Source organism: Simochromis diagramma, unplaced genomic scaffold (assembly GCF_900408965.1).
Source record: "Simochromis diagramma unplaced genomic scaffold, fSimDia1.1 OVJJ01000344.1, whole genome shotgun sequence".
NCBI lineage: Eukaryota > Metazoa > Chordata > Actinopteri > Cichliformes > Cichlidae > Simochromis > Simochromis diagramma.
In genome coordinates this window covers 904,118-928,009 of record NW_024387375.1, presented here as the reverse complement: position 1 = coordinate 928,009, position 23,892 = coordinate 904,118, and the positions used below count along the sequence as shown (strand labels likewise).

General features: G+C 41.7%; 1 protein-coding gene across 3 annotated transcripts in view; it reads left to right on the top strand.

The window, feature by feature from the left end:
* The window catches only part of alcamb (activated leukocyte cell adhesion molecule b), a 59,932-nt gene that overhangs the window by 10,343 nt on the left and 25,697 nt on the right, over positions 1 to 23,892 (top strand). The window contains exon 3 of one of the 3 annotated variants that reach the window (XM_040009079.1): positions 4,070 to 4,331. In XM_040009079.1, the coding sequence (XP_039865013.1) occupies positions 4,271 to 4,331 (61 nt within the window). In that variant the 5' untranslated portion in view covers positions 4,070 to 4,270. Of the gene's footprint in view, positions 1 to 4,020; positions 4,332 to 23,892 lie in introns of those variants that run through there. The other 2 variants (XM_040009080.1, XM_040009078.1) reach the window with 2 other exon arrangements.

The following is a 23,892-nucleotide window of genomic DNA, read 5'->3' as shown; positions in this document are numbered from 1 at the left end:
ACCATTAAAGGCAAGGAAAGAGTCATTTATGTAGAAGCTAAAGGCAGTGAGGGAGCAGTCAGAAACGTGGGCAGGCTTGAAGTAGTCGCTTGCTTTTAAACTTTTAGCATTTATTTAAAAAATTTTTATTTTTATCAGTATTTTTATATTGATAACAAGACAAATGACCAGGTTCTGCAGTTCCCCTTCATCTTCTTTAGCATCTATTGTCTTCTGGCACCGTGCTTTGGACTGAAAGTTGTTGGTGGAGACCCAGCTGGAGAAAATATTACTGCAGCGTTGAACTTGTATTTGCTGGGTGGACAAAATATGACTCCATTAAATGATAAAAATATGCCTTAACTGTTAACTGCGAAACTAAGCAACAGGTTACCAGCATGTTCACGGGATCAGCATAATAGGTACTAATCTGTAGGTGTTGTTTTCACAGTTTGTTGTGCAGCTTTTTACATCAGGTTGCATGAATACGCGATCATTACCTCGAGCTTACAGTAACCACGGGCAGGCAACAGGGTTTATTAACTGCCGCCGCACATGAAACACTGCACAACTCTTTGCAGAGATATATGAAAAAGAATGAACAGAAATATTTCGTAAAGCCTGCAGACGCAAAAACTGTTGCCCTTTTAAAGCACAAGAAGAATAACATAAGACGTGATTTGTCCTCCATCATTTGTTTTACAGTCACCGTCAAGAAGAAGTTTCTATTGATCGGATTTAATATGAGTGAGGCATGGATGGCATGAGGAGCTCAAACAAAGAGATCCATTCTCCTTTTCTTTGTGTAAATGTGAGGATTAGTTGGGGGGAAAAGTTAGGCTCTGCAGAGAACAATGAAATCAATAAAACACAGACTCCTCACAGAAAGAGAGGTAACTCTGCATCGACTACAGGCTGCTCACACACTCAATCAGATTAACTAATGAAGCAATTATTGATCCAAAGTCGGGATGTTAGCTGGCGCAGGACTAGCCATTAAGTGGATCTTCCCCTCCCTTGGCCATACTGAAAATGTCAGGGTCACTGTGTTCGCTTCTTGACACAGTTTACTGAAGCCCAATCTGTAGGAAACCAATCACTCGTCTGCCTCCCACCGGCGGTTCTGAAAGGGGCCGACACCTCCACGGGATGGAGGAGAAATTAGATTTTCAGCAAAATTTGGAGAAGAGCCAAATTAACCCACTCCATATTAGCTCCTTAAACTGGGGGGGGGGGGGATGAAGGAACGCAAAAAAGAAGTGACTACTGCGGGGCTGTAAATGAGTGGGATCCTGTTCAGTCTGCAAATCGAGCCGCGCCGCCAGTTCAGGTTACTGCTGTTGCCACTGTTCTGACAAAGCTGAAGTTAATTATTTTTATACTTGAAACAAACCTATGATAATTAGTGCGTATCTACAACACGAGCGAGCACGGGAAGCGAATAAATAAATAAATAAAGATCATCTGTCTGCCGCATCCCTGAATGTCAGAAATGTGTACTTTCATTGCCTGAGTCCATAGCAACACAAGGTTGTTTGTTTCCATGCTCATAGCAGGAGCTGTGTCACAAGATGTCTCACAAGATGTCAAAATAGGAGCGCTCATTCTTTCATCAAATAAAAGACAGCAGGAGCTGGTACAGTTCCTCCAGTATGACATGATATATTGTAATTCATTATTCTGTGTGTAATCTCTTTCTCCAGTCATGGGGACTGACTGAAAATGCTCTCCTGTGAATACAAAATCAACCTGAGCTTCAGCTGCATTTATTCCGCCGAAAAGAAAAAGCATGACGTGAAGTTTTAGCACAGCGTTCGCACAAGTTTTCTTCCACTGTTTAGTCCTTGAGCAGCCTCACCTGAAATCCTAATTATGACCAACATGTTATTGTTTGTAATTGAACACAACGCTCCAGGCTTGGTCATCAGTCAGTCTCATTCACTTTCAGTCACACAGAAAAAAGCAAATAGTTCTCTCTCTCTTATTTTTTTTCCCCTTCTCTCGGCGCACTGAGGCAGGAAAAATATTGCTTTGCGGTTAACTTCTAATCAAATTGCATTAGGTTTTCACAGCCTGTGCCCTCACTCCATTTGCACAAGCCATCACAGACCTACATGAATTTCGCACCCAGGGTGAGGAATACTTACTTCTTCACCCCCAGTAGATTCCCCTTAACCCAACACACACTGGGCACACACATACACACACATTTTGCGATCAGACAAGCACGATCGTGCAGTTACAGCACAGCAGTAAATCATTTTATTTGCAGCAAGTGTGGTTTTAATGACATTTCACATGCTCTCATGTTATTTTTACCTGCTTCTGAAATGGACTCGCTGGAACTGCCATTGTTATATCAGTTTTAGAGCGTTGCACTTTCACAGAAAACAACCCTCATCTATAATCACGTCCTATTTGTCATCACACGGAAACCACGACACGCTATGCAAGTGAATGCAGACGACTGCTAACACGACACAGAGCAGGATTCGACTGCCAGCGATGGGAAGTAAAAAGCAATCTGAAGCTCTTACATTAATTCTAAGTGTTATATAGCCATTAAATGGATATTCATCATGCCGGCATTGCCATTCATTGAGATCTATGAAATTATTGAAAATTTAACAGATGACAAAAGGACTGTATAATTAATTAAGGCTTAATTATGGATGGATGGAAAGGAATGAAATATCCTCATTATAATTAACCTTGGATGCACATCCTATAGGCTGCTTCCTCATAAATCTTCTGCTTTTTTTGGGGTGTGTTTTTTTGCCTGTGAGGCACAAAGCTGTGTGACGCTCTGTGGTGTTTTCTGCATGAAACAAGTCTAAGGCGGGGGCTGATTGAAAATATACCTCAGCATGTGTGCCTGTGCATCTCTAAGTGTGTGAAAGTTCATGTTGGATGCAGCAAAAGGGAGAAAGTAACAAGTACTCAAGCACTCTGTTAAAGTGCAACTTTGAGATTCTGGCATTTTCCATCATTGCAGACTCTTAGTGCATTTCTTATGGGTATCTTACTTGGAGGCAGTAATATGATGGCTGTACATTCAAGCTGCCATGAGCATTCAGAGTCCTCGCTATCTCATCAAATGTCACTGCTGTCAATTAAAAATAAAAACAAACAACAGAAAATGATCTAAAAAAGCAGCTTTACATGTCTAATAATGGCAGGTTATATTTTTGACAAGAGGAATGTGCTTGTTCAGTTTATCCAGAACGATGAAAACATTAAAAAACTTTTTTTTTTATGATTATTTTTGTGACAGCTAAAATAAATGGGTGAGTATTAAAATAAAACTAATTTGCTAGTATCAGGTGACAGATCAGTCGTTTAAAAGCAGAAAAGTTCAGCTTTCCCCGGTCCCCATCTTCTTCCCCATTAAGCTTTTGATTCACCGTAAACTGTTTTGGATCCATTGATTGGACCAAAACTAGAATAAGTGAAAATGTCACCTTGGCATTTCTCATGTTTGATAAACCGGCTGGTTGATTGATTGATTCGCTGAGAAAACAGCCCACTCCTAATAAACTGCTAAATAATACACAAGTTGAAAGCTGGGTGAGTTTAAAATGCAGGTGGGTGTTTGTGTACTTTTTGAAAAAGTCTGAGGTGCTGCTTGACTGAAGGGTTCCCTTTGTGTGTGTGTGTGTGTGAGTGTGTGTGAAGTCAGGATGGTGGTGACTGTTGGAAAGAGAGAGAATGGGTGGGAGGGTTTGAGGGAAATAGGAGTTTCAGATGAGAGAAGGAGGGTGAGGGAGAGGGGTGGGGGGGGTGGTGCAAGGGGAGACATGAGGGGGGTCTTAAAGAAAGAGCTGGGGTGGGGTGCACTTGTGTGTGGGAGGAGGTGAAGGAGGAGGAGGAAGAGGAGGAGGGGAGGGAGGATGTTGCTGGAGGGGAAGGGAGGAAGTGGTGGTGGGAGGGTGGTTGGCTCAGGAGGGGAAGGTGGAGTGGGTGGAAAGAGGGAAAAGGGACGGGGGGGGGGGGGGGGTATCTCAGGGGCGGAGCTGCAGACAGTATCCCCCGCCCTCGCGCTCGTCCGCGAGCCCCTCACAATTACCTGTTCCACCAGAACTGACGCGAGCGCGAGTTGGCGAGCACATGCCACGCTGGAACAAGAGCCAAAAACAAGTGAAACTGCGGCTGTGCAGCACCAGGCTCCCGAGGACGATTTAAATCAATCCACCAAAAAAAACACGCAAAACAAAAAACTCAAACCAAACTGTGTGTGCGTTTTAAACAAACCTCTGGAAGAGCCCACTGAGGATCTGTGAAACTCGCAAGGATGCACTTGTTGTCCGCCGGCTACGCGTCTGCCCTCCTCCTCATCGCGCTTCTCAGCCAAGGTAAGCTATTGTCTCACCGAGCGGGCGGCTGTGGCGCTGGAAGCCGCAGGTACGAGGGGAAAGTCCCGTACCTGCAGCACGCAGGTGCCTCCAAAACTTCAGCCCGGGCTTATCGATCACATTCCCGGGGAGAGAAGGAAACAGGAATGTGGGTGTTTCGTAGTTATAAGTTAGTAGCCTGCAGTATAGTTTTATGTAGTAGCATGTGATTCACCAGGCTACTAACACGTCCCCTTTCTTTAAGAAAAGAAACTAAATGGGCTTCCTATGAGCCACAAACTTCGTGACCTCCTCTCTCCATTGTGTTAAATTCTGAACCACCTAAGTATGTAATCTGTTTAAAAAAAATTAATTACTAAGTAGTTTCCTAAAACTCCTCACCTCGAGGTAAAACTGTCCTCCGCATTCAGCTCATGTCTTTAAAAGTGACTTTTCTTCTCCATAAACTGCCCATTGTGAGGTGGTCATCCTCACCCAGTGTTAACATGTGCTCAAGCCATGATGTCATAACCACCACCATGTCTCTTTTTTTATGTGCGTGTGTGTGTTCTGTTAACACGGGCTGCTGAGCAGAATGATGCTGGCTCACATCCTGTATGATTTATTTTAATTATGGGCTGTCTGTTAGGTGGAGGGAAGCACTTCTGACAGGCTCCTTCCAGTAATTACACTGGGATGTGGGCAGTTGTAATGGCTTGCACAAGTGATTAAGTTTTAGCAGAGAAATTTGGAACTTTCTGTGTGATTTCAGTGCAGCTGTTCTGCTTTCAGTGTTTTTTCTAAGCTGGATTTTCATGATTTCGCTATTCCCTCCCTCAAGGTGATGAAACCATGACAAAGGATGATTCTTTTTTTGAGAACGTGCTCTTGATGTTGGGCGTGGTATGTAGTGTGCTTGTAGATTTCCATACAGTCTCCTCTGTCACGCCAACAGGTAGCAGCGCCATGTGTTGGTGTCACTCAGCCAGGCCATAGGCAAATCCATAGGCTTTCAAGTGCTTCCTTGGGTAGGAAAGAGGCGGAGTGGCTCATATCACCCTGCTCCCCTTCACCTCGTCACACAACGGTGGCTCCTGTTGTTGTAAATTAACACCATACAGCACCTATCAGTCAAGCTCAGGTGGTTTGTTTGAGAGGAAACGAATGGGCTTTTTAAAGTGTTTTTACACGGCTGTGCCGCTGCAGTGCCGTGTGCTCAGAGCACTGGAGGAGAGTGCTCTGAGTGGGTAATGAGGGCAGACTTTACGGTTGTCCACGCTGCTGCGTATTTACACATGTGGCCTCAAGTGATGGTGAAAACATGTGTGTTTGCTTAGACCACAGTTGGCGAGAAGGAGAGAGGGCAAAAGGTGAAGCGAAACTTGTCCGGGTTTTTTTTGCCAATTTACTCAGTGTGAGCAGAATCTGCCTGAAGGTGTTTATTGAGTTTTGGATTTGCAATAAAAACTGCATCAATACTTGTAATGAAAAAACAAGCCTGTGTTTTATTATATTTGCTTCGCTGAAGGCCGCGCCATGGCTGCTACCAGACACAACAGAAGGGGGGGAGAGAGTCCTGAATTAGTCCTGGAACAAATATTCCAGAAAGATGCATCTGTTTTTTGTTCACCGCCTTGTCTCCACCCTTCCCCCACCACCACCGCCGCCACCCTCCTCACCTCCCCTCCTGAACAGACAGACAGTGCTCCGTGCCACAGCTGGTATTACTTGTCAGGCAAGTGGGGCTCTCCCCTTTTTTTTTTTTTTTTTGCTAATGGACTAATCTGTTGAGGGATGGGTGAGGGGGTGAAGGGGTCACCCAATTTCACCGGAGATGGGTTCACTCTCCTTTCTTTCATCTCTAACTAGGTTGTGTCAGGACTTGTCTCCTGAACGTTTTGATGTTAATTCCTGAGGAAAGAAAAAAAGAAAGAAAGCAGCTTTAATTGTATGTTTGAGATACATGTAAGATTTTGTACAAGTGTTCATTTGGGCGCTTGTGCACGTCTCATCTTGTTTATAGGCAGCTTCCTCTCGATGTTTGAAGACTGCTTGTGGTAGTTTCTCCTTTGAAAAGAGATTTCTTTGTGACTTGGAAAGTATTGTATTCCTTCATGCAAAATTCAGATGCATTGAAGGGAAGGACGACAACTCAAGCGAATCATGGCTTTGAATAGAAATCCTGCATCTGCACTTCACTTGCTGTCAATTTGAGGCCTAATCTCTTCGAGTGGCTGAGCCATTTGTTGATCAAAATCTGGAAATGGCCACGTTTTTGCAAATGTAGAGAACATAATCCCATTCTGTAATCAAAGTAGAGCAAATGCATGGGAAAAGAAGACAATCTGCTAAATTTAAATGCCTAATTTGGACCATCATATAGGAGTAATCTGACTGGCAACATCTTAAGCCAATAAAGGGAGCAAACCTTCCATTCATCCATAATATATCTCACTTATTATAATAGGAATGCTTCAAATAGTCCCAAAAGAGATATCTATAAGTTATTATCCTGCTGGATGCTTAACCCGTATTTGGTGTCTCATAATGTCTCTCAAAAGGACTCTCAGTCGTATGTGTGGAGCCAAAGTGTGAAGTGGAATCTTTTCTGGTATCACACAGTTAGTGCTCTTGTGTTTCGGATGAAAAAGACCATTGAGTATAAAGTGAAGCAGATGCTATTACTCACCCAAGAAGCACAAAGCAAGTGAGATATAAGAAAGAGACAGATGTTCACACAAGAGACTTAGGTTTCTGTGCGCTTGTTTGTGTGCATCATGTGCTCCTCGGGTCTCGATCAGAATAAGAAGTGGAAGTTTGAGCAGCAGGCAGAGCTGCTGCTGCTGCTGATGGAGAGGAGGGGAAAAAACAAAACAAAAGGGCTCCTCAAACAAGAGAGGGCCGTTTAGACAGGCGAGGTCATACTGTAAATTAGAGCCGCATTATGGTGGAGAGGCCAGTGTCACTTCCCAACGGGGGGTGCAGAATTCCTAACAGCGCCCCTGGCAGCAGGCCTTTATAGCGGGGATGTGAGGATCTCTCTGGCATAAGCAGTCACAACTTTTTAAACAACGTTTTAAATTCCAAAATAACTAAAAATAAAGATGGAAGTTTTGCGTGAAACTTAAAATAACCCGGGGTTACGATGAAATTAAAGCTGTTAGAGTCTTTGATGTGTCACGAAAGAGCAAAGAGCAGGGTTTCATTGCAAATCTTAAACTAGGAAAGCTCACATAAAAGGCGATCATTAACCTGCTCTACTTCTGTGAGAGGAAGAAAAAAAAAAAGGCTTTGGATGTTACAGTTTCTAAGAAACCAGGCCGGTGCATTAGCTTGTCCCCAGAGAAACGATGCTTATGACAAATGTGCATCCGTACCATATGGCGTGGTGCATTGAGCCTACCCACATACAGTACACCGAGAGCTTTAGTGCTCAGTGGTGCAAAAAAGAGCTCGGCTATTTGTATTTCTACTGTAGTGCAGTTCGGTAGAAACAGTGTAATACTAATTTCTTTTTGGTCTTTGTCTGCTCTGCCCCCCTCACGCAGAGGGTTGCAGCGGTGCACACACACACACACACACACAGAGGCGCACTCCAACCACACTCTGGTTTCTCTCGGCCCCCAGCAGGACACTGAACAGGTGGAGGAGTGCGGGGAGGAAGGGGGGTGGTCTTTTTATGATTCCTGTTTGTGTGTACAGTTGCCGCAAGAACAGCTTGTTCCCGTCTCTAAGCTTAATGATAACTTTTTCAAATTGCAGTCCTATTATTCACTTAAAGATTTTTGCAATACTTTTAATTCCTTCTAAAATGTAATCGCCAAACCAAACTTCACCTTCAGATTAGATGGAGCGCGACAGCGTCGAGAAATATGGGTGAGCGCGTGAACATGCTGAGCTTCCTACATGTCAGAGAGAGCAATTCCCTCTCTGCTGGACTGGCCAAGCTGGGAGATGTATGAGTGGCTTTGCCTTGAGAAAATGAAAGGACTTGGGTGGCAGAAGTAATCACTCTCAGGCAATGACTCAATGAGGAAAAAGGTCTTTTGTTCGCCTGTGACAGTTTTACACAAGGGATTATCAGTAAAACAGCAGCAAGTGAATCTTAATTACACTTTGGTGATTGGCTTGCCCTACTTTCAGAGCCTGAGTGTGCGATATATTCCATTTTTATAATCTCAGCCAAAATTGCCTTTTCAGTTGTCCATTTCTTATTTCAATTAACTGCTCAGGTTCAGAAAATTGTTTAAATTTAGCACTTTATTGACTTTTTATACATTCCGCTTTACAACTCGCATGCTTACACTTAGTGAAATAAAGTGAGAGGAGTCTTTATGATACTTTACCAGACAGATTAATGTCTCATTTCCCCCCTTTTCTCTTGTTTGTCACTGTCGTTTAAATAATGGTTTATTTGTTATCTGAGAAGAGGCACCACAGTTCCATTGTTTCAGTTATAAAGGAAGACTTAACAACATGAGAGAGCGATAACTGTGCAATGCAGTGGTGCTTCTTCCTTATTTATGCAGGAAAGCCCCCATTGATGTGCACGAAGCCACTCGGTGGTTTTGGTGAACAAGGAGTGGCACCCCAGATTGGTCCTTGGGTCGGGGACTAAAAGTGAGGTTGTTTCGGTCTTTTGTCATCGAAGCATCCCTCAGCTTTCACTGGATTCTTGTGGTCTCCCACTGACTGTATTGTGACGCTTGCTCTTTTTAAACAAATGAGTGTATGATAGCGACTTCTTGCTCCCGCTGCTGTCTTTGTCATTAATATGGAACAGCACACACCCCTCAGAGAGGGCACAGAGTTGCTGCTGTCGGTCCCGGCGCTTCACATGTGCAACCTGACTGGGGGGAAGCGTCTCCCCTCCATTTGAAAAGCCTGTGGCCACACCCATCTTTAACAGGGCCTGGATCTTTGTTCAAATCCTCCATTAGCGTTATTGCTCTGTTTTAATGAATTCTTTGAGTGGCACCCCCTCTCCCATTAACTGTGATGTTAATGAGCTGACCTCGGTTTTAGGAATACCACAAAGGGACACATATATATGGGAAGCCACATGGTGGCTGCTTATGTGTCCTTTGTTTTTTTGTAGATTACATTTAATGGGCTACTTTTTCCTTATTCAAATTTATCCTGTAGGTAAAAGAAAGAGAAAGCCACAGCACCACTGACAGCCGAGTCTCACCACATGGGTGCTACCAGTAGCAGGATGTCCCTCCTGCCCTTAAAAGGGGGTCAGTGATGGACCTCTGATATTTATGCCTGCACTCTCATAAAACCTCATTGCTTCTTTCTATATATACAAGAGACACTGAGCAAGATAGAAGGCTTCTGTTATATCAAACCTATATTTTTTCTTTGTCTGCGGTTCAAGGGAGCCAGACAGGTTGACACAGCTTTTGTGCTAAAGGTGAAACATTCATTCCAAGCCTCGGGCCACTAATAAAACGACACAGAGTTTTGTCTTCCCATTTATTTCTGAATCACCCTCTGTTGGCTCCAAAGCTCTTTTGCAATACTGAGAAGTTACTCTATTCATTCCGACGCTGTTTAGCAGTTTTCCAGTCATGAAACATTGCACTGCTCCCGGTTACGTTCCACCCTTGGGACTCAACAGGGACGTTTTGTCTGCGTTTGACCTCAGTATTCACATTCTCGCCATCTTAAAAGCTGTTTCTTTGTGTTGTGCTGATGTCCACCATCCTCCCTTCATAGACTGCAGCAGCAGTCTGCAGTGCCTGAAGCTATCTTTGATTACATGCTGCTATGGCTGAACTTGTAAGGAGACAGGAGTTCCCATTCAGGGACGACTTCCTTTCACAGAGGATAGCAACAGCATATCTGTGATTGGAATTAAACGCCCATCATTCTGACAGTGTTTAATATCAAACAACAGGAAAATTAAACGACTGGCAGATCTTTCTGAGTCACCAATGAGTCAATACACTGATGACTACCATGAACCTTTTATAACAGTGTACCACATGCTTCTAAGATGAGTACCTTACTCTTTAAATGAAAGAATTTTCAGGTTGTTCTTAAAAATGGTCGGTATCTCTGTAAAGATCTTCTTTCGAGGATTTCGGCTCGCACTATTTCGTAGGGGTTAGTGGTGGCCGATACAGGCTCAAACTTATATCACGATATTTCATGAAAAATACTTCTGATGAGATAGGGAAAAATGTTGTAAATGTTTAATAAGTGTAAGTAAATGAGAATCATTTTCCATCCTTCTTTTGCAGTGGGATCCTGTTATTAACTGCCTGATTCAAACTGAATTTACTAAAACAAGGTGCCAGCAGCAGCAATATAGCAACAACATCCAGTGACACAGCATGAGTCAAATGTAGCCTAGCTAGTGTTTCTCTGGAAATTTTCAGTAAAAGTATAAAATAACCTCTTAATACTCTTGTTTAACAATGACTAAAGTAATTTAACCTTGTAACTCATCAGGACCTTTACAATAGTGTCATATAATAATCTTAGGCTGACCTTTTTAACCAGCTGCTTTTCCATCGTGTCAATGCATCAGTAATTTCAATCCACTGATTGCTTTTCCTCTCACAGGAAGAGCAGTGGAGCAGACTGATGTAGTGTCACTGAAGTAGTACAATGAGTGCTCCGGTGACACTCGGTGGAGTTATTTGTTTAGTTTTGGGTCGCTCCCCTCCTTTATAGACTGGTTTGCCTTTGATAATGTGTTTTTGCCTGGAGTGGTGAAACAGGTTTGTTGTTTCCACGTTTAACCGGAACATTTTCGCACATTTTTTGGAAAGCACTGTGCTCTGTTCGATGATGTTGCTCAACAGCAGCGGACACATCCGTCTCGCTCTCAGACATGCCCGGGCTTGTCTTCTTGTTCTGCACACTAAGAAACATAAACACATAGCTATCGCAATAAGATATTTTTATATCATATAAAAAATATATATACCAGTATTACCGCGGATATAGAACAACCATATTAGGAGATGTTACCATAAGCTACTGTAGGTACCACAGGCAGTACACATACCAAGGCTGCAATTGTTCTAGAGCTGAAGGGGGCAGTATAGGTCTACAAGGTGTACACTGTCCTTACATGCTGAAGAAGACGGAATATGGCCACAAGCACAGGAAAAACTAAACGCAGAAGTAGGTGACTAGGTGACCCAGTAAGAGATGGGTGATAGTAAAAGTAAAAACATACATTGCTAACATGTTTTTCATACCCAACGAATAAATACTTCCAATTTAGCAAAGCAGCAGCACAAGCAAATACCAGTATCCAGATTTGTTCATCCAAAAAAGTATCATTGTGTTATGTCATTCTGAGACAGCATTGCGAGCTAATGTTAATGTTAATATGGTTATATTTCATAGTAATGTTAGTAGGCTACTCGGCAACCATCCTGGCACTGTTCTGGGACCTCCCCTCCTTTCCACCTGCATATGTGGAGTAGATAACAGATACAACACTGATTAAGTCAGAACCGGCTTGAACAGAGGATCTCGTATGAAATAGGGTTGAAAAGCAGTTTGCAGAGGTGTAGCAACACTGGACAGGCAACAGCAACTCAAACGGCACCTCTTAGAAGAGTTAACCAATTCGATTTTTGAATGGTATCAGCGTAACCACATCCTTACTGATATCGAGAACTGCAGCTAAGTTTGGCTTTGCGGTGCCTGAGAACTAACGTATGCTTGATGAGAAAAGTTCCAGTGCACAAAGATTCAGAAATCCTTTTAATGTTACTCTGATATGTCAAATACACATCGAGGCTGCCACTACAATAAGCAAGCTGAAACCTGAGGTAGTTTAACACTTGAAAAGTAATTAGACAAACTGAAGTAATTAGCTAAACATGAAAGATAAACATTTCAAACTGTTTACTGAAATTATATGCTGAATTATTAAAAAAAAATAAAATAAAATAAAGGGAAATCCTAAAACATAAATCAGTCCATGAAATGAGGAACTTGTGATTTCCCTTCTAAAGTCGAGACCTTCTTTCATTCTAGTATGTGTTCCAGTTGAGACTTGTATTTGGACCCCTGGGCATGCATCTCCTAATGTGCAGCTGCCTGGAAAAAGTTAGAAAAACTGTAATCCTCACACCAGATTACAGTATGTTACTCAAAACTGTTTTTTTGTTAATGCATCTGCAATTGCAGCAATGTTTCCTGACATTCAGCTTCAATTTTTATTCATAGGAGTCAAGTGGTGGGTTTTTGCGTGGCAGCTACCCCTCAAGCGATGCTTTCGCTGATGCATGACTTGTTGATGTGTTAGATGCTTCGTGATAAAATGCTCTGCTTTGCTGTTAAGTATTTGGCTGTTCTGCTGCCAGACCTTACGAGGAAGGTGAAGAGATGCTTGTCTGGTAATTGGATGCAGTACTTAATTTTCTAATGGGACGACTTAAGAGGTCAAGTAGCCTTGTGTTCCTGGAGAGAATTTCAAAGCATTAAATATCCCACTGGTACAGTTTAAATACATATAATTGACTTGACTTATCCTCTAAATGCTAAATTCTCTGCATGTATCACTTTTAATTTTACTGTGGCTTTGCTGTAAAGTGGTAACAATGGAAAACAGCAGGGATATTTAATAGTAAACTCACCATTAGCTTGTTAACACTGGCCCTTGTCACATAAAAAATTACATTACTGCTCTTGCTGGCTAGCCTATAGAATGAGGATGTTGCTAAATGAGCTTTGAAGTGTGTAATTTTGAATAATGAAGATGCCAGAAACCATTACCCTGCCATTCCTGCCCTCCATCATACAAGTAGAAGCTATAGAAGAGATAATACATCATTTCCTCTTATAATGATGCCAAGATCTCATTTAAATGTTCAGGGTCAAACAGCAAAAATATTTATAAAAGGAAATAAATAAAAAATTGAGAGCTGAAAATAAAAGCTAAGAATGTAGGTTTGGGATGTTTTGGTTGAAGCTGAATGGATTTTCGACTCCTTTTCATGAAAATCTCAGGTTTTGATTGTCTTATTGTGAAGGGCTTGCCAGAGCATGCTGATTTATAAACAGAGCCACCACCTATGGATGCGCTAAACCAAGACAACATCACAGCCAGAGTTTGTTTTTACGGGCGTATTGGTTCAGACTACAATATTTCCCAGTGGGTTTCTAATAATTGGACAACTTTGTTACCTTTCTCCTTGGGGCAGCATTTGTATAGATATCATGGTTGAATGGCTATATTTCTTTTTGTGATGTCTCTTGTGTAATGCATTTTTTCGTCACAGGTCATTACGTCGCCTAATATGCATGTTCTTTATATTACCAACAACTGAAGACAGTAAAGGCCTTTTCTTTTTGTCAGCCTTTACGAAGCTTAGAAGTGCTTTAGCCCAGATACATCAACATACGTTGATGCTCATAGTAACAATACCAGCAGGTGTTTAGCACAAATAAGTTCTTTATATATTTGTCAACACCCTTTGCTGATGTTGGCGCATTACAGAAAGGAAAGGATTCACCAAAGAGACACTACATGCACAAAAGCATTGGGCTGCACTTAATCTTTTAATTGTTTTGTGTTTTTTAGCCTCATAGCCACAGGTGTATAAAATCAAGCACCTGGCCATGCAGTCTGCCTCTACAATCATTTATAAGATTGAGTCATTCGAAAGAGCTCACTGAATTCAACGATTGTACTGTAATAAGATGTCACCAACAAGTCAGTTTGTGAAATCTCTTCCCCCCCCCCTAGATATTAAGTGGTATCACTGCTAAATGGAAGCATTTAGGAACCACAGCAACTCAGGCACAAAGTGGTGCTGAGCCACATGGCGCGTAAAAGGCGCCAGCGCTCTGCTGACTTCTTCTGGCATTAACATCAGAAACCGCGAGCTTCGTGGCATGGGTTTCCACGGCTGAGCAGCTTCTGCAGGTGTAGTGTGAAGGGAGCCCAGTATTTTTGTCCATATAGTGTATGAGTAATTTCCCATTTCCTGCTCAGTCAAAAGTCAAAATATATTGGCTTTAGGACCGTATTAGGTAGATCATTTGTATATTGGTCCATTGGAGAAGATGGTGCCATCAAAAGTTCAAGCCACCTAATAGCCTTACTGATACTTGTTCATTGGGACCAATGCAAGTACTGAGCGTTAGGAAGTAATCACTGCCTGCATGGGTATTCTTTATACATACAGTATATATATATATAATTGGAGTAGAAGTTACTATATATTGAAGAGGACAAAAGACAGGTTATTATCTTTTTTACATTGTGCATATTTCATAAACCACTTAGCAGGTCTTTATGGAGGTACCCGTTGCTTCCACACCAGCTGTCATGCTACTCTGCTACATGTGCTGCAGTATTGTAAAGACTATATATTTCACAACACCTTTTCTGAATTGTCTTCCTGGATCATGTTATGCAAACAACAGTTTAGATTGGTGCATGCTGGGCAGCAGACACGCTGATGCGTAAGAGGCCAGTAGGGTTAGGGCTAGTTAGAATATGTAACACAAAATGTATTTGACAAAGATATCGTGTATGTTTGACATTAGATGGTGAAAGTCAGCAGCCTTCTCTATATATCAGGACTGAATGGCGAAGCAACCTACAGACAAGCCCGGTGTTTTTGTTCAGTTTTAAATCATTTTTTGGACTTCAAGGGAAGCCTTCACCCCGAAACCTTGTTTTTGTCTGGCCGTGAAGCAGAAGCAGCACATGGCTTTGGAGGTCTTTCTGAACAGTATGTTGACTCACTTTGCTTGAAGGGGGATAGTCTGTGCACAACATTCCCATGGAGACTTTTGTTCATGAGCTCTCCAGGCCACATTGCTCATATTTTGAACACCTTTCAGTAGCAGAAGAGGTGTTGGCACATTTTTGCTTATTGACAGGGTTTTTTTTTTGTGAAGCGGGATGTCTCGCTGCTGCCAGTACATCTCACTATCTGACAGATCTGCAGGGCTTTTTTATGCGCTTGTTTGGGATGTACTGCACAGGACAAGAAACAGAGTGAGGTTGGGTGGGAAGCACTGCAACCGTAGGGTGGATGGTTAAAAGCACTTAGCTTGATGTATAGCTTCTCCTCATGCCATGATGGAAGAAGAAAATGTAATAGCCACCGCTAATGAAATTATTATGCCTTAAAGGTCCTTTGTAACCAAGATGACTGTGACATATACTGAATTACATCAACTAAGAGGGGTTATCTCATCTCATAGAAACAAAAGGCACAAACAAAAGAATCAGATGTGGCTTGTTGTGACAGTTTTATCTTTTATGTGTCTTTAGACAACAACAAAAAAGAAGTATAACACTAATGGTGACCTTGCGTTGACAAAAGATAAAATGCATTTTGAATGTAGGTGAATTTTTTTGCATATAATGCTAATCTCCAGCTTTTCACAGTCCTCCATCAAAGTGAACGTTGGTCCAGGGGTATTAAACGTGAAACCACACAGACCTGATGTGCAAGCAGGTACATAATCCTTTGTATGTATTATCTGCATTCCATGTATTCCTCCCACTGCTCTCCGCTCTATTTAGCCAGCAGAGGCTTTACGACCCCCCTAGAGTCAAAACCTGAAGCAGGACACAAGTTGAAACCGTCATGCCCTCTTAATACCAACCAGGCTGTTTGGCTCATTGGAATGAGGAACACTGCTTGCTCTGTTTCACAATGAAGGGTTAGAAGGTCAGTTCTGTCATTATGAGTGCACAACAGCATACACGACTCTTTGCCCAACTAATATAAAAGTATCAGCCTTACCGCGGCAATTACCAGAGATGAAAGCTACAAAAACCATCTGCCGAACAAATGGAAATACCTATCTGTTAATATTTTCTGTTGTTTACAGCGTAACAAGACATACATTATTGATACGGCAAAGTAGGTGGCGTGAATTAAATTCATGCAATAATAAAAGCACTGCACATATTTCTATTCATCATGCATTTTGAATTGGGAAAATATTAGGCCATGCCTCATGCAGCATCTAATGAGGCACTTTAAGATCGATAAGTGGATGCATTCTTGTTTACCCACGTAGAAAAGGTATGATTCCTGGCCTGATTTATCTCCCCTCTTCTTTTTAAATTTTTTCTTCCACTGCTCCCATGAGAGGCTGTGTGGTGTTTGTTGCCAGGATGCTTCAAGAGGGGTGTGTTGTGGCAGCAGGTTTGATTGGTATCCTCAGGCACCACCTGAAACTGTAATATGGTCATACAGATGGCATAATAGTAAACACAACTGCTCCCACAGGATCAATGGGCTACAAATGTTCAAAGGATTTCCTGCTCAGGGAGGTGTGGGGGCTGGGACTGGGTGGGGCTGCTTTTAGAGGAGAGGGAGCACTTGTGGGACAGGCAGTCAGACAGGCGGGTACTTGAACAAAAGCTGATTGCAGTTGTGTAAATAGTGGAATCTGAAGCAGCCAGCTGGGGTAATAATTCAAAATAATAATAAAAAAGATCATAATTCACTGAATTAATTACTAGAATGAGGATGCTTTTAGTCTGATGACTCAGTGGATGTTTCCATCTTGACCCTCCAGTTGGGTTATGTCGGTTTGCATATGTAATTTGCTGAACATGAGTATTAGTGAGAGCTGCATTGGTGATTTCATCATTAATATGCGTCGCAATAAAAGGGAAAAAGAACCTCACATGCTCCCAGAGCCCAAAACGCTGTTTTTGTTCGATGAGCCAACACTCCAAAGCCAAAAGGATATTTATTCACAGCGAAACAAAACAGAGGGAAGTTGTGAATTGACTTAGCTGACTGGCAGAAATTTAAAAACGATCTACTTTGATAATTCATATTTAATACCAGTGCTCCCTTTTCTTTCATATTATAGTAAAATGTTGCTTTTTTTTGACATTTCATGGACAAAACAATTGTTATAATAACAAATCTAATTAAAAAAAGCATAATTTGATTGTAACAATGAGCAGTAGTTGTAGTCCTGATTTAAGCCCTGGCCAGGGCTAAGTGACTGTTAGAAAATGTCACATCACTACTAGATGTTTTGTGAATTTTCCTTTTTTTTGATTAATAAGATTGAAGAAAATGTTAAAAACTGACATTTCCAGAGCTCGAGGTGACATCTTTGGCTTGCGTGTTTCTCCACCAAAGATATTCGATTTACATGTACATAAAACTGAGAAAAGCAGCAAGTCCTTAACCTTCAATGCTGGAAGCAGATTTTAACTTGACTAATCACACAGACAGTGACTTGCCTATCAAAATTGCCAACTATTTACCGCTATTGCCAACTGGTATTCACTCAGTTGGCCACCTGTCCCAGAACCAGCCTGGCTTCCTTTTTTCCCCCTCCGTTGCAGCATGCTGTTACTCCAGAGGACCTTTTTATGCTATTAATAAAACTGATTACAAATGATGTTCTGCCTCCAGTCCAGACAGCAGACACTTACCCTACAAGTCAGTCCTGCTCTAGTTGGCTAGTTGGCTCAGTTGCTTGAGGCGAGCGAAGCTGGCAGGTTTATGGCCAGTATGCAAAAAAAAACCTGATACCTCCTGTCTGATGTGATACCTCTTGAGGAGACCTGGTGAAACGACGAGCACTTTGATGTCAAGAAGGTTGTTTTGAATGTGTCGGGAATATTTTAAAGCTCCCTCTTAACACCTCTCACTGGGAAGGGGTGAAAAATCGAGGACGTTTTAAGAACTTGAGGATTCATTCCTTGCGCTTAGATTTGCAGATATCAGTTCAGACTTGTCAGTAAATTCAAAGCTCGCTCTAGTCATTAATGTGAAGAGCTACTCACTGCTGCCTCCATCACTTCACCCCTTTAAAGCTTAAATCTGTTTTATTAGACTGTAAACATTTATTTAATTATCCGTGTGACTATATTTTGAAGCCTTAATTGGGCTGATTATACTTTCCTGTGAGCGCTAGAGGGGAAGAAGGGCTGTAATTTTAATTAAATGGGCTAAAAATAAAGTTTTCCAAAAGCAAGTCCTACCCTCGGAGAAACCGCGTCCGCTTATCCAGGCCTCATCTCAAACGCAGGCGAAATAGCATGTAACCGTAAGAACCATGTGATCAGATACCTGTTATCACAGCTGCGATAGATTCAGGAGTGTAGCAGGAGTTGCTGAAAATCAGCAACTGCAGATGGTGTTTTCAGGACATATGTTGCCTCTCATGTTATTTCTACTACTTAGCCACAGCGCAAACGTGGGATTCTTTACCATGCATGGGTTTCACTTGTAAAACTACCATGTGTTTCAGCACAGAAGGGACCAACAACTGGCAAGAAACAAGAGATTTAAAAAAAGTCTTTGGATTTGAAACGAAGCGCAACTTTAGGCCAATAAAATAGAAAGACTCTTATTAGTGTTTCAGCAAGTGCACAATTAGCCAACTTAAATTCAAAGCCTGTGTGATTAGAAGCAGAGTTGTTGCGTGTGGATGCAAGCTCATCATTAGGCATGAGCGAGCAGGACAAATTCAATAATGCTTGTAGGATCCTTCAGTTTAATGAAGTTTGAAGGCTCCTTGGCATATGAGAATGTTATCACATTTAAATGGCTCAGAAATAATTAAAAATGAATGACTAGTTTCTAATCACACGTCTGAACTGCCTGGATTGAGAGTTAACAGACTTCAGCCTTGCTGCGCGCTACACAAAAGCAACATTTGAAATAAACTCTTACATTTCTGCTGTGTTTTTAAATGAAAAACTGAATGTTGAACTTCACTGTAGGAACAGTTCATTTTCGAGTCTTAAATGTGTTTAAATGCAATTCTTTTCCTTTTTTTAAAGGTTTTATGCTTCACTTTGACCCTACGCCTCTTCAAATGCCTTCAAGGTGTTGTGCGATCATTTCCACATGTCACAACCCTAATTAAAATAAGCTTTATCTGTATGGCAGACAGATTCAGGTCGGAAATGGCCAGTTTTCCATTTTAATGGGTAGAAATGATACGATAATCCCTTTTGTCCGGCAAACTTGCTTGCAGGCCATGTCTATTTTTAGGAAAATGACTTTGAAAGCAGAGAGAGGAGAGAGGTTGTGCGGTGGAGGACTTTAATATCCTCACGGTGATGGAGTTTTTAAACTTCTTGCCTGAGAAACACGGTCATCGTGACAGGGTCGAGACTTGGCGATCCATTAGGGCTTCTGATAGCGTCTCCTGTTGACGGGGAACATAAAAAATCCAGTCTGTTCATTCACAAAGCCAGACCCTTGGGTGAGCTAATGTAAGCTCTTCCGGAAACAGAAGAATGAAGTCATTGCCAAAATGTTAGGCACCGAGTTGCATTAGGAGAGGTTAATGGATAAGTAGCAAGCGTTGAGGCCGTGCTTTGTTAATGGCCTAATGTTGCCTTTAATGGTACGTCATTAATGGGAGTTGATGGCGGATGTTTGGAGTCAGGACAGTGAGCTCTCTTCTGATCTGCCCCAAGTCTGCCCGCAGGCAACTCACAACCACTTCTCCCCTCAGGTCCCGTGGCCTGCGCCCCTCAAATACATAATTCACAACATAATGGATGTGATTTCTGAGTGCACTTACCACCCGTTCGCTCGAGCCCGCTGCAGTCTTAAGAGCACTCCCCGTACCCATGCAGCTCATCTGCTGACGCAATTTATGACATTTTTTAAGAGCTTTTTACGGACGCTCGTGTGGTCGAGTGTGTAGAGGAGAACATTTCAAAGACTAACGATCACGCCACAAGATCAATTTCTAGGCAACCTTATGGCAAGTCGTTTAGAGTGATAATCACCACTCTTGTAATGTGCTTTTATCTTTGCAATCTGCCTCGCGCTGAGAAAAATGACTCTGACACTGCCAATAATGGGAGTCGTGTGTCACAGATATGCTATATAAAAAGGTGCCTATGTTTTCCTTCATAATGTCTTTGAGCCTTCTAGAAACATTTATGTGCCTTTCAACTCCCAGTACCAACAAGAACTCTTTTTTTTTTTTTTTGTAACCCAGATATTAGTTTTGTTACAGGTCTTCACTGAAGGTTAGGAGAGCAATTTAAGCTAAATCAAAGCTGGATCATCTGCTTTGATTGTGCTGTCACTGGTGCTCGAATGAGACGGCATTTTAGAGTAACTTGACCATAATTAATTTAAATATATGACAATGCTTCTCTTTTAGATTCTCATATTAAACTCACTGACTAATCAAAGGGAAAAATGCAAGAATGTGCTGCAGTTTCCTCATGTTTATTTTTTTCTTTGTATGGTGTAAATCTTTACGTCTCTCATCAACCAGCTTCAAAGCTCAATAGTTGATTAATAATGATGCAAAAAGTCTGATTTGTGCTGTAATATATGTGCTTATATTGTGCAGAACTCCCGACATCGCGCACTTGGTTCTGGCTGTCTTTTGTCTGTTTTGCTGCTCAGTTCAATGTTTTTCTCGTTAACTGGATCACAGGTCAAACACAGAGTGCGACAACACACCGCGCGTTTTCCACCGCACTCACTTTAATTTAATGATTTAATGGAAAACTTTTGTTGTCTGAGACATCAACAGGAAATATGCTCCCCCTTTTTCACTCCCTCACTATCACACACTGTCTTCATTAGTTAAACAGAGTGAAACAGAGTAAAAACAATTGTCCTTAATGGACCAGAATGCAATGCAGTCACAAGGCAACCTGCGTTTTGAGATGTGGAGCAGGACTCGCGTCGTCCTCTGGGCTAATTATTTCGGCGCTCACGCTGCTATTTGTTCCACCTACACGAATAACCCGCAGCTGGTGCAGAGTGTTTGCACCTGTTCTCTGAGGATTATCAACAGGTATTCCGGGAATTGTAGGAAGCACGAGCAAGCAAGACATGATACGACTCGTGTGGTGTTTACCCAGAAGGTGGCACTCTTAAATTAACTTCCACAATGCAAATTCTTTTTTTTCCACTCGGTTACTGCTGGTAATATAATATTTCATGATTGATTGACTGAAATGATTAAAATTACAAATGTTTTTGGAGTTTAGCAATTAGAGCTGAATCATCAGGACAGCAGATGTAGCATGTGTGACATTTTCATTTAAAGCTTGCTCAAACCTGTGTGTAAATATTTGCCGTCATCTTTTTCCAGTTGACTCCCGCCCACTTAGAGTCAATTCGAAGAGCAAACAAAACAAACAAACATAACAACCAAATCTCCAAACTAATAACATCTGTAAATAAAGAGTGTTGGCTGTTAGCTGCAACTCCAGGGCTAAAAAAAATAACCCAGTGAGGAAGCGCCAACAATTGCAGTTCCTCAAACGGCCACTTGAGACTCGCAGGAGTTTTTACAGCATGGGACACACAAAAACGCTGTTTTGATCTTTTGAAGCTATTCATGGTGGAGCAAAGTGGGGTGGTCACTTTTATAATAAGGGTTAAAGTTTCCATCGTGCTTTGCCTGACAGCTGAATGCCACATAGGTGACTATTGCTGGTTATCTCAGTTAAAAGAAGTCACAGGGTTGGACCACTAGACCATTGTTCATGCAAGTAAAAGACAAGCATTATGGCTTCTTGTTTGGCCAACAAACCATTGAAAAGTCTCAAATTTCAGTATTTAATTTGTATGTATTTGTGCACTTAAAACCTGTTGTAGCTTCTTGTGTTAGCTTCTACTTTAGCGCTCAACTCTGTCATCACAGCTCCAAAAAAGACCAAATGCTAATTTGAAGCATTAAATTAGGAGTTAGAGGTGGCTACAATCACCTTCTTTGTGCAGCTTTAAAAGATCGGAGATCTATAACATGAAAGGTTTTTCTTCAGCAGTGTGGTGCTTCTTTAGGGAGCCAGTCGTTAATTACACAAGTGGATTAAAACACCTGAAAACAAAATAAATCTTTCCCTCCTTCTTGGGCCCTCGTCTCTTCCTTTGTTCTCTCGCCTCGATCCCTGATGAGAGGCAGAGGCAGCAACCTGATCCCTCAGCAGCAGGCCTGCACAGGTACCGGGGCCTCCTCAGGACAAATTTGAAACCAGAGAAAATGGAGCCAGCATTTTTAGTCATAAGGGAACAATGGGGACTCGACAGGTGAGACTGCAGGCAATGCATTAGCCCTGTTCCCGCCTGCTGTGTTCTGTGGGTGTCTGTTGACCACACATGAAGCAGCAGCTGAACATTGTTTTCTTTGCTTGAGGGGGAGAGAAAGCTGACTATATGTCTCTGTAGAGAATAAATATTCTTCACCGTGGAAGCTACACTGTATATCTGGCAGGAGAGGAGTGTAAATCAGGTTAGCCAAGAGACAAAAGATCCACCTGCAAAACACAGCCATGACACTTGGCCACCGCCAGTGACCTGATGTTATTCTCTGTTGGCATGCAGGCTGCAGCTTCAAAAAGGCTGATCTCTTATAATTTTCAGGTTAATTGTCGAACTCTTAATAGATCTGTGATATCTGGCCGTCACCTTTCTGAATTAATTCCAGACTGTATTATTTTCAGAAGCTGTAACTTCTAAGCCAGTGATGTGGTCATGTGCCATTATCGCAGTGCTGCTAAGATTAGAAGGCTTCTATAGTTCTTTTATTTTATTTATCCGTTTAAGACTGAGCAATATAGCTTACAGTCCAGTTTCACAGTACACTTAATATTCCAATATACTCCATAATCCAAGCTGCATTCTCATCTTTCGCACGTCACAGATGGAGTAGACTTCAGAACTTGCTTAGGTTAAACCTGTATGTCACCCTTGAACAGTTTAATCTTTATTTTGATGATGTTTTGTGTAGCGAACGCTCTTGCATTTCTTTATCTTTCTATCTAATAGTCATTGATGTCACTGGATAATGAGTAATGATGGTGAACTTTGCGTTTTGGGTTTTTTTTTTTTTTTTTTTAGTAATGTGAATAATGACGATGATAATAATAATAAAAAAGGAGCCAGAGCCTTGAAGCTTTCAGGTCAGCTCATCATCTGTGCATTCTTATGTTTTAAAAACCTCTCTCCATCTACTGCAGAGATTTCCAGATTTATCATGAATTCTTCAATCGGCTGTTTTGTTTGCCAAGCATTAGTGCTTTTGTTGGTTTTTAGAGCACAGTGGCCTAAAAAATGTTTTCATGCTGCTGAGGTGAAGGAGGGGAGCCATTAGGCTTAATAGACTCGGACTAATAATACCGTGTGTTGCACACTCTACATAATTCTCCATTTGCTGTCCATCCTCCTCCTCAGCAGAGCACAGGCTTATTTTGCTCTCAAGTGACAAACATGGCTCTGCTCAGTGGCTGGGTAAATGTGAGGGTTTTTTTTATCTATTTTTATTGTAGTCTGGTTTATGAGAGCCTCTTTTTTTTTGAACAACAATGTCAGATGTACAGCTACATAATCACTTAATTAGATCATTAGATGGCCAACAGAAAATGCGCAACTATTTTGACAAATGTGGTAACGTTGGATGAGTGCTGTGACACATTGCCGATGGAATCATTAAAGCTGTCTTCAAGAAAATAATTACACCAATCATCTTCTTTGTGTCGTGGTATTGTAAACTAAATTGGTGCATTTTGGACAAAAGAAGAAATTGGAACGTGTTAGCACGCCAGTTTGAACCAGCAAAATTTTCCATATAGTTAATGCTAAAAAAAAATGTTGATCTTTGAAAGCATAATCATCTC